Consider the following 10,838-nt stretch of genomic DNA (forward strand, 5'->3'; position numbering starts at 1 on the left):
ACCTATGTCACACTACTATGTCATACAACTTAAGGCTAATTTTGTGTTTTCAACACTCTTTAACACTAAACATGTTGAATTGTATTTTTCATATTTTTTTACAATTCTACATGACAATACATGCTTATGGTAAAATTACACGTTGTTTTGAAGTATTTTGCATCCCCATTTGAAATAAATAAAATTTTCGAATAAATTGAAAAATTATTTGTAGGTGCGGCTCATCCCCTCAGCCGCCCCTGAAAATGCGTGCGGTTTGTAGGGGCAGGTGGGGGTTGAGCCGTCTCTAAAAATCCCTACAAATGCTATATTTAGGGGCGGTTGTTTCTACAGCACTCACCCCTGTAGGAACGGGTGATTTTTTAGTGCACACTCCACAGAGAAATCGAGACGTTGCTACGAATGTTTTTTAAGCTGTGAACCCTCCCACGCCCGGTTCTTCACTTCTTCCTCTCCTCCGACGCCGGCCGTAGCGCCGCCGCCAATAATGCACCGCCTCTCCTCTCCGGCGGTTCGACCTCTCCTCTCCTTCGTGGCCACCGCGCCGCCTCGCTGGTGGCGAGCGGCTTCTGCACGGCGAGTCTTCCCACTCATGGCGGCTCCTAATCCACCTGGACGTCGTGTTTCCCGGTGTGTTTTCTTCTTGTTTTCTGCGGTGGTTTGGGATCTGGAATGCGACCAAGTTTGGGGGATTTTATTCACCATTCTTGTGTTGATTTTTAAGACAAGAATTGGGAGAAAATCACTCCCCACATGAATCCCAAAGCATAAAAGCAGAGGGGAAAAGGCAGAAAAAAACAATACATCGATTTTCAGGCTTGCACATATATTACATTACGATTTCAATCCTGACACAAATATTCTTCTTGACAGATCTCCACATGGACATCGGAACATGGCGAGCGGCATTGTACAGAAAGGGGAAGAGTTGGATGAACAGGGCAGATGCCTCCTCTCCCCTTCTGCCAACGACGGCAAATGTGATAGAACTGAGGGAACTCTCGACATCTCTGTGTTGGGAAACGGGTAGGCTACGCTAGCATCACTACCGCATATACCCAAGATACTTGCGAGTAGAAGATCATAGATCGTTACCACTAGACGCGCAGCGCAGCGGAAGAAGTCGCGCGTCGATGTAGAGGAAGTAGTCGATCACGTCCCACGAACCGAGCTCCTCGTACTTGATCCCGGCAGCCGATCAGCGCAGCAGTCGTAGCAGCGCCTCCACGGAGTCCACACGTACGGGGATGAAACGCCGGGCGTCGGTGTGCTAGCACCGCACGCACGGCATGGGCGGCGGCCGAGAGAGAGAGAGGGGCGGCGACTAGGAGGTGGCGCGGCTCACCGGGGGGTCACCCCCCTAGCCCCTCCCTCGTATATATAGGGCGTACTAATGTGCTTCTATCTCATAGGCCCATTAGTAACCCTAATCCCTCTTGGATCAATATCCTCTTGGGCCTTTAAACCGTATTGTGATGATGGGCTCTTGGGCATATCACCAACAATCTCCCACTTGCACTAGAGACAATCATACAGGCAATCTTTCCAACATTCCAAACCCCTTAAGTGTGTGGCCCGTTAGGTTCATGTGTAGGTGGTCGTGATCGGAAATCATTTCCGAATCACAAGTCAATAGCGGCACCTAGCAGGGCATAGTGACTCACAAATACACATAAAGATCATATCGGCCGAACCTTAGATATACTCATACACCGATCCCTTTGCCACACGATACCAGTCAAGCTCAAAGCGAGATGCGTGCCACCTTTGTGATAGCTCGATCATTCTCTCGATCTAATAGTGGATTCCATTCATAACTAACCTTTAGTCATCATGATTAACTCTTTAATCACTTTGGCATGGCCATGCACTTTCAAATCCAACTATCTCGAGGGGCCCAGAGATATCTCTCCTGTTATCTAGGAGGGGCAAATTCCATCTTGATCTGCTCACATCCCATTCCATGTTTCATGACACACCTGTAAGCTACTTTTGTAACTACCCAGTCATGGAGTAGCGTTTAGCAGCCCCAAGATGCACCACTACACACAGTGAGAAACAATGACGATCTCAGGTCTAAGGATCTAGTAGGTATAACACTCAAGAACAACTGATGGCACATACAAAATAACAATCCCAACATTTTCTTGGAGTGGGTCAATCCAACACCATGTTCACCAACATGTGTCCACATCATTAATCTGATATCTCCATATCCATGATCCGTGAAACATGATCATCAATTAATGCATGTGCTAGTCTCAACGTCGTTGTTGTCCCACACAACGACATAAACTAGGGATAATTTAGAATCATATCATTGTCAACAAAGAGTTTCACGAACAAGTCACATACTTGATAATCAATGTAAAAATAATCATCCATGGAACAAATAACAATTATTTATCATTACATAAACATACTCATGACACAAAAATCTCCCACGCACACTAGAATCACTGATGTAAGTATCTAATACCCATAGATCTCATGTGCGCCTCATGCTTTGATTGTGGGAGAGGCTTCGTCAACGGATCAGCAACGTTTGAATCCGTGTGCACCTTGCAAACCTTCACATCACCTCTCTCAACAAAGTTACGGATGAGGTGATACTTCCGCAGTATATGTCTGGACTTCTTAGTTGTTCTAGGCTCCTTTGCTAGTGCAACGGCACCACTATTATCACAATAGAGGTCCACTGGACTGGACGCACTAGGAACAACACCCAAGTCAGAAACAAACTTTCTGATCCAAACAGCTTCTTTTGCAGCTTCGGAAGCTGCAATATACTCGGCCTCTGTCGTCAAATCAGCCACCGTATCTTGCTTGGAACTCTTCCAGCTCACTGCCCCACCATTGAGGCAGAAAACAAAACCGGATTGCGATTTGGAGTCATCTTTGTCTGTTTGAAAACTAGCATCGGTGTAACCCTTTACAAGGAGCTCATCTTCGCCTCCAAATATTAGGAACATATCCTTAGTTCTTCTCAAGTACTTAAGGATACTCTTTACAATTGTCCAGTGAGCTTCACCAAAATCTGACTGATACCTGCTCGTAATACTTAGAGCAAAGGAAACATCTGGGCGCGTGCAAAGCATAGCATACATGATCGACCCTATGGCTGAAGCATAAGGAATCGTACTCATCCTCTTTTGCTCATCAGGTGTCGTAGCACACTGACTCTTGCTTAGAGTAATGCCATGTGACATTGGCAAGAAACCTTTCTTGGAATCTTGCATATTGAACTGATTCAATATCTTGTCAATGTACGTGTCTTGGCTTAATCCAATTAGCCTTTTTGATCTATCTCTATAGATCCTAATACCCAGAATATAAGCCGCCTCTCCTAAATCCTTCATCGAAAAACTCTTTTTCAATGAGGTTTTAACGGCTTCAAGCATTGGAATATCATTTCCGATCAGTAATATGTCATCCACATATAGGACCAGAAACACAAGTGCGCTCCCACTAGCCTTTTTGTAAACACAAGGCTCATCTTCATTCTTGATGAAGCCAAACCCTTTAACTACTTCATCAAAATGAATATTCCAACTCCGAGATGCTTGCTTCAATCCATAGATGGACCTCTGAAGCTTACATATTTTCCCAGCATTTTTAGGATCGACAAAACCTTCAGGCTGTATCATATACACATCCTCACTTAGATGTCCATTAAGGAAAGCGGTTTTGACATCCATTTGCCATATCTCATAGTCATAATATGCGGCAATTGCTAGGAGAATCCGAACAGACTTTAGCATTGCGACGGGCGAAAAGGTTTCCTCATAGTCAACACCTTGGATTTGTCGGAAACCTTTCGCCACCAATCGTGCCTTATAGATGTGAACATTTCCATCCATGTCTAATTTTTTCTTAAAAATCCACTTACAGTCGACAGGTCTCACACTGTCAATTTGATCGACCAAGTTCCAAACTTGATTATCATGCATGGATTTTAACTCGGATTCCATGGCTTCAAGCCATTTGTCGGAGTCGGGTCCCATCATTGCTTCTTTGTAGGTCAAGGGCTCATCATTTTCCATCAATAATACGTGGCGCTCCTCCGTAATAAGGAGGTTGAGCTTGTCAGTAGCGCGACGTACCCTTATAGACCTTCGTGGGGCTGGTGCCTCAACTACGGGTTATGCAACATCTTGCACATTCCGTGTATGTTCAGTGGTTGCTGAAATAGTTTCGGGTGTTTCCTGAATTTCTTCAAGTTGCACCTTGCTCCCACTAAATCCTTTTGAGAGAAACTCCTTTTCTAAGAAAACACCATTACGAGCGACAAACACTTTGCCTTCCGCCTTATTGTAAAAATAATATCCTTTGGTTTCCCTAGGATACCCCACAAAGAAGCATTTGTCTGACTTTGGAGTGAGCTTATCTGACATCAAACGTTTGACATAAGCCTCACATCCCCAAACTTTGAGAAAAGATAATCCGGGACGCTTCCCAGTCCATATCTCATATGGTGTTTTCTCAACAGACTTACTTGGAACCCTATTCAGTGTGAACGCAGCAGTTTCAAGAGCATAACCCCAAAATGACAATGGAAGATCAGCTTGGCTCATCATGGACCTAACCATGTCCAACAAGGTTCGGTTCCTCCGTTCGGATACCCCATTCCATTGAGGCGTTACGGGCGGAGTTAGCTGCGGAATAATTCCACATTGCTTCAAATGATCACCAAATTCAAGGCTCAAATATTCTCCTCCATGATCAGATCGCAGAAATTTAATTGTCTTGCCTAATTGATTTTGTACTTCATTATGAAATTCTTTGAACTTTTCAAACGATTCAGACTTGTGCCTCATTAAGTAGATATAGCCATATCTACTAAAGTCATCAGTGAAAGTAATGAAGTACTGAAAACCACCTCTGGCTATTGAGCTCATTGGTCCACATACATCGGTATGTACAAGTCCCAACAAGTCACTCGCCCTTTCACTATGATCAGCGAAAGGCGCTTTGGTCATCTTTCCAAGCAAACAAGACTCACATGTGTCAAATGATTCAAAATCAAATGAGCTTAACAATCCATCTTTATGGAGTTGTTCAATGCGCTTCTCATTTATATGACCTAAGTGACAATGCCAAATAAAAGTGGGATTCAAATCATTTGGTCTAAGCCTCTTAGTATTAATGTTACAGACAGATTTATCCTCAAGATCAAGAACATATAATCCATTCACCAATGGACAATGAGCATAAAAAATACCATTGCAAAAAATAGAACAACGTTTGTTCTCTATTACAATCTTAAAATCACCAACTTCTTCCAAACATGAAGAAGAAATAATGTTCTTGCTCAAAGCTGGAATGCAATAACAATTATTTAATTCCAAAACTAATCCGGAGGGTAGAGACAAGTGGTAGGTGCCGACTGCCAACACCGCAACCTTTGCGCCGTTGCCGACACGAACGTCCAACTCGCCTCTTGCAAATCTTCTAGTCTCACTTAGACCCTGCAACGATTTGCAAGTGTGAATTATCGATCCAGTATCAAATACCCATGATTCACTAGAAGATAATGCAATATTTATTTCTATAACATTTATACCTGAAGTGGAAGTCTCACTTCCCTTCTTCTTCTTCTTTTCTTCCAAGTACTTCTTGCAGTTCCTAGACCAATGTCCCTTTTCATGACAGTGGAAGCATTCATCCTCAGAAGTAGGGCCAGATTTGGCCTTAGGTGCTGGCTTTAGCTTAGAGCCCGAGGACTCACCACCAGAACTCTTTTCTTTGCCTTTACCTTTGGGATTAGGAGGCGTCCAACGCTTCCTCTTTTTGTTCCCCTTCGAAATCATCATCACATGATTGGGATTCTTCTTAATGCTCTCATCTGCTGTCTTTAGCATCCCATGCAACTCACTCAATGTTTTATCCAAGCCATTCATCTGAAAGTTCATGATAAAAGGCTCATAGCTCGCCGGGAGCGACTGGAGAATAACATCAGTAGCCAAGTCTTGGTGAAGTTCAGAACCAAGTCTGTCCAAAGTCTCAATATAACCAATCATTTTGATCACATGAGGACTGACAGGGCTACCTTCTGCCAGCTTGCACGCAAACAAGGACTTTGAGATATTGAACCTCTCAGTCCTGGCTTGGTTCTGAAACATCCCACGCAGCCCCTCGATCATGGTATGAGCATCCGCATGCTCATACTGCTTCTGCAGATCAGGGGACATGGTGGCGAGCATCAGACAGCTGACATCAAGTGAGTCATTGCAGTGCTTCTCATAAGCTCTACGATCAGCAGCAGTTGCATTGTCAGGGAGATCATCAGGATATGGCTGCTCAAGAACATACTCCTTTTTCTCTTGCCTGAGAATAATTCTCAGGTTGCGGTACCAATCAATAAAGTTTGTTCCATTCAACTTTTTTTTCTCAAGAACAGAACGCAAATTGAAAGCAGAATTATTACTGGTAGACATGATCTACAACATTAAAGTAAAGCAAGATTTCAGCACTAAGTTTATGTAAAAGACTTTCATTAACTGATTTAACAAAAGACAACCTACTATATCAAAGTCATCTTCCCTCTAATGACATATAGTGGTTCAAGATCCATAATCACTAAAATCCTAGTGAGCTTTAGCATCACGGCTAGAAAAGTAGTGATACAGGTAAGCAACAAATTACTAATCACATCTCTATGCGACTCTTGTTTGTTGGGTGGCATCCAATGCCCCGGCCCCAACCCTATGCCTTAAAGCCCAAAACTGTTTTGATAGCTTTGTTGAGTAAACCAATACTATGCTTGTGAATGTCCGACATCCACCCTATACAAAAGTGATAGCTGAGGGTACTCTACTTTGGTAAACCTACCACACAACGATCAAAATTTATAGGTGCAGCCATTGGTAAAAGGCATAAAAAACTCAACCTTTTCCGAGGGAAGCTATTCTATCATGATTAAAGCATCCACCATATGTAAAAGCATGAAAGAATAGTATGACAGGAAAATAAACATCACAGGCATATAATCATATTATATTGTGAATAGTATGGCCTCTTGCATCACAATGGGCTCCATCGCCATGGCTCCAAGGTGACCTCCATTGCCATCCGTCCTGTCTTGTGGTGATCATCATCGCCATCGTGATTGAAGCCTCCATGAAAAGATACTAAGCCACTACATCTAATAGCTAGTGAAATAATTACATGAGGATTCAAACATCACAAGTCGACACGCAGGTCATTATACAATAATGGTGCAACCTCAACCCGGTTGTGTTAACTTGCGACATGCAGGCCGCACAAATCATCACATACATCATCACATGACATTGAGGCCATACCATTCACATTACACCCTGCAAAAACAAGTTAGGCGTACGACGTGTTCTACCAAAGTAGCGCTTGGGAAGCCGCTACAGCGAGAAAGCAACGGCGGTCCCGCTGGCCGGTCAGCGGGCGGGGGGTCGAGGGGGGATTACACAGATCGCATCTATGGAATCCCTATGAAAATCTCATCAGAGTGATCGCATCACCTCAAATCCGAGCCATTCATAATGCCTCAATTTTCACTAGGTCAATCACATTGACCGTGCAAACTTTGCACTTGAGAAGACTGCATCTACACATGACCTCGATCTGTTGGTTCAATCTGCTGACTATGCACACAGTTAGTCCCGATGGTGATTCCAGCCGGTAGGGACATGTCGTATGCATAACAGAGAAAGAACACAAACTAATCTTTTGTCACATGCCGCGCAATCAACTCGCTCCAGTTTTAACCCCTTATGACCAATTGATCTAATCAAACCGTGCAAAAGTAATAGATCCAATCTACTACAACAACATATCACCTATATGCAAAAGATCCAGACCAAAAACTACGCAAGATGGCTCTGGTACCACTGTTGGGAAACGGGTAGGCTACGCTAGCATCACTACCGCATATACCCAAGATACTTGCGAGTAGAAGATCATAGATCGTTACCACTAGACGCGCAGCGCAGCGGAAGAAGTCGCGCGTCGATGTAGAGGAAGTAGTCGATCACGTCCAACGAACCGAGCTCCTCGTACTTGATCCCGGCAGCCGATCAGCGCAACAGTCGCAGCAGCGCCTCCACGGAGTCCACACGTACGGGGATGAAACGCCGGGCGTCGGTGTGCTAGCACCGCACGCACGGCATGGGCGGCGGCCGAGAGAGAGAGAGGGAGGGGCGGCAGCTAGGAGGTGGCGCGGCTCACCGGGGGGGTCGCCCCCTTAGCCCCTCCCTCGTATATATAGGGCGTACTAATGGGCTTCTATCTCATAGGCCCATTAGTAACCCTAATCCCTCTTGGATCAATATCCTCTTGGGCCTTTAAACCGTATTGTGATGATGGGCTCTTGGGCATATCACCAACACTCTGATACTAAACTAGACAGTGATGGTGAAGAGGGCTGGTCAGCACAGATACCTCATTTCCCTGTCGACGGTATATTCCCTCTGTATAGGTTTCCAAGGAGCAGGCACCGTGATGGCTCTATATACAGGGGCACGGATAGCTGGAAAGAAGAATTTGGTACTGCAAACCGTAACGAGAGTAAGTGATCAATATCTCTTCTCCCATTTTAGTTTTTTAGTATATTTTGCAGGCAGCATTAACTTATATATTCTTTGCAGAAACCTTGAGGTTAGTTCTTCTTAATTTTGTTTATTTTTACTGGTTGAATGCCAGCGCTTTGCAAAGATAAATGGAAATCTTGTCACTTGTCAGTTGCTACTTAGGAGTTGCATTGTTAGATGTTTGCAGAAGTAGGAGACATCTAAACCATCACGCCCTAACTATATTGCAGCGTGCGAAATTGGTCGATATCTATTCAACATGAGTTTGGTCTAGGGACAAGGTGAGATGGGATGGTACCATCCACCTTTTGTTTGGTTGGATGACTAGGAATAACCACATAAAAACTCTGGTCACCTTTTCTGGTTACAATATAACTCGTAATTTGTTTATGAAGCTCGGTTGGTGGCAATGATGTTATCAGATCCTGCTGATTGCGTCCTCCGTGTTGATGGAACTTGCATGTGGCATCCACCTCGCCCGATGTTGCAGATTTTCTCACTAAAGTTGCATAAAGTTCATGTGGACGGTGGCTTGGTAGAGTTGTATAGGATATATAGCAGCGTGAGATCGTCTGGATCCATTGCTTAATCATGTCATCAATTTCAGTAGGGATGATCCCATCATTGTGGAGCAGGTGAACATCTGTGATCATTTGTAAAGTTTTTTAAATTGCTATATCTTTTCAGAATATAAGACCAAACACACCACATGGCACAGAACTGATCATGCTACATTAACTTAATCTCTTTTAAACCACTAAAGTTGGCAAAGAGCGTGAATGTTGTATTAATTATGCTCTTGGACCATTTAATAGAAAAGTAGGTTCTGTTTGCACTCTTGATTTCCCTAATAACTAGAAATAGCATACAGTTATTGTACCATAGATTTTAGTTAATATTTGGGTTACAGCTGCCAAACGATGCTTCCATCTGAATAATCTGTCCGAAAGTAGAAAAATAATTTTGGGTTGTATATAAACTACAAATAAATATACCGAGTCTTAGATTGTGAAATGATGGTTTATGATGAAAACAGATCCATATCACCTGTTACACCAAAGAAAATCAAATCTAATACTTTCGGCTCTTGGCTGCTACTTAATACACCACACAAAAATGATTTTCTCTTGTTCATCATATGCATGTGGAGGTGAATATCATAAATATCGAATCATTACGAAATACATTTTCTTTTCTCTATTCATCAGACACAGGTTTTCTTTTTTTTTGAATATTTGGGATTCAAAACAAAACCAATTTAACAATGATCTTGGTCTTCAATTGTAAAGTATCCCTTATTCCCTTTTAAATATGAGTGAAACATCAATAGGGAAGCATTTTGCTTGAACTAATACTTCGATATGAAAAGATTCTAAATAGTAATAATTTTGTAGGGTTCTCTCATCAACATGAATGGCCCTAAGCGAGGGATGCAATTAATAGGCACTATTCTAATAGAATATGACTTGAGGATCAAGACTGGCAAACATGAAAAGGATGATCTACAGCTGATTGATGGTGCATCAATCATCGATGACATTGGCACTGAGGACCGGGAAATATTCACAAGACGAATTCATGGCGAGTATGGCACAATGGAGATAAGTGCATCACGTCTTCTCTATGCAGTTGAGGCGACCATAGAAGTTCTCATATCAGAAGTGTATAGAAGCTTCAATTTGCATCTTGGATGTTTTACGAGCGGGTTGCAGGAACAAATTCAGCTCTTTGATGGTGACATTGGCGAGTCATGTGGCTTAAAGAGATCTGTGGTTGCTGTAAGGATGCATACTTCTGTGGATTTGAAGTTCAAGGTAGGTTCAGAGTCATCCAGATCTGAGCATTGCTGTTTCTTCAAGGCGAACCAACATGGATGTGTTAGTAAAGAGATAAAGACTAATCTTGGTTTGATTTCAGTAAAGGTGACTTGGTCACCTTTGCCTAGAGGACTAGGTGTAGTGTTTCCTGCCTAATATAAGGTTTTATGGTGCCATACTTCTATATCAAAAGTTACCTCTGTTATGAGGAGGCCAAGAGAGATTAGGCAACCATCAAGACTTGCAAGGTTGTAGTGGCACCGGCAGCAACCGAAGCGGGCCAGAAAAAGGGAGTTGGTCCGGGAAAAAGAAAGGAAAAGGGAGAGGGGTTGGGCCTCCAGGGCTGAAATGGTTTAGGAGAAAAGGAAAATGTTTTTCATCTCCTGAAAACAACTCAAACACATTCATATGAATTTAAATTAGGAGAATTTAAATTCATATGAACCCAAACAATAAA

The 10,838-nt window shown here is 43.0% G+C and overlaps 2 protein-coding genes across 2 annotated transcripts; both read left to right on the forward strand.

Moving 5' to 3' along the window:
- Window positions 1–404: 404 nt before the first annotated feature.
- On the forward strand, window positions 405–8,800 carry LOC120651053. Its single transcript, XM_039928397.1, has 3 exons — window positions 405–630; window positions 874–1,008; window positions 8,363–8,800. Exons 1-3 carry the CDS (start codon window positions 488–490, stop codon window positions 8,547–8,549), a joined length of 465 nt encoding a protein of 154 aa, XP_039784331.1. The 5' UTR covers window positions 405–487; the 3' UTR covers window positions 8,550–8,800.
- A 173-nt stretch (window positions 8,801–8,973) lies between these two features.
- LOC120651060 lies at window positions 8,974–10,615 on the forward strand. The gene is given in 3 exon segments (XM_039928410.1): window positions 8,974–9,111; window positions 9,113–9,199; window positions 9,959–10,615. Coding segments are annotated over 3 exon segments (804 nt in total). The 3' UTR covers window positions 10,538–10,615.
- Window positions 10,616–10,838: the final 223 nt, after the last annotated feature.

This window comes from Panicum virgatum, chromosome 1K, assembly GCF_016808335.1.
Source record: "Panicum virgatum strain AP13 chromosome 1K, P.virgatum_v5, whole genome shotgun sequence".
NCBI lineage: Eukaryota > Viridiplantae > Streptophyta > Magnoliopsida > Poales > Poaceae > Panicum > Panicum virgatum.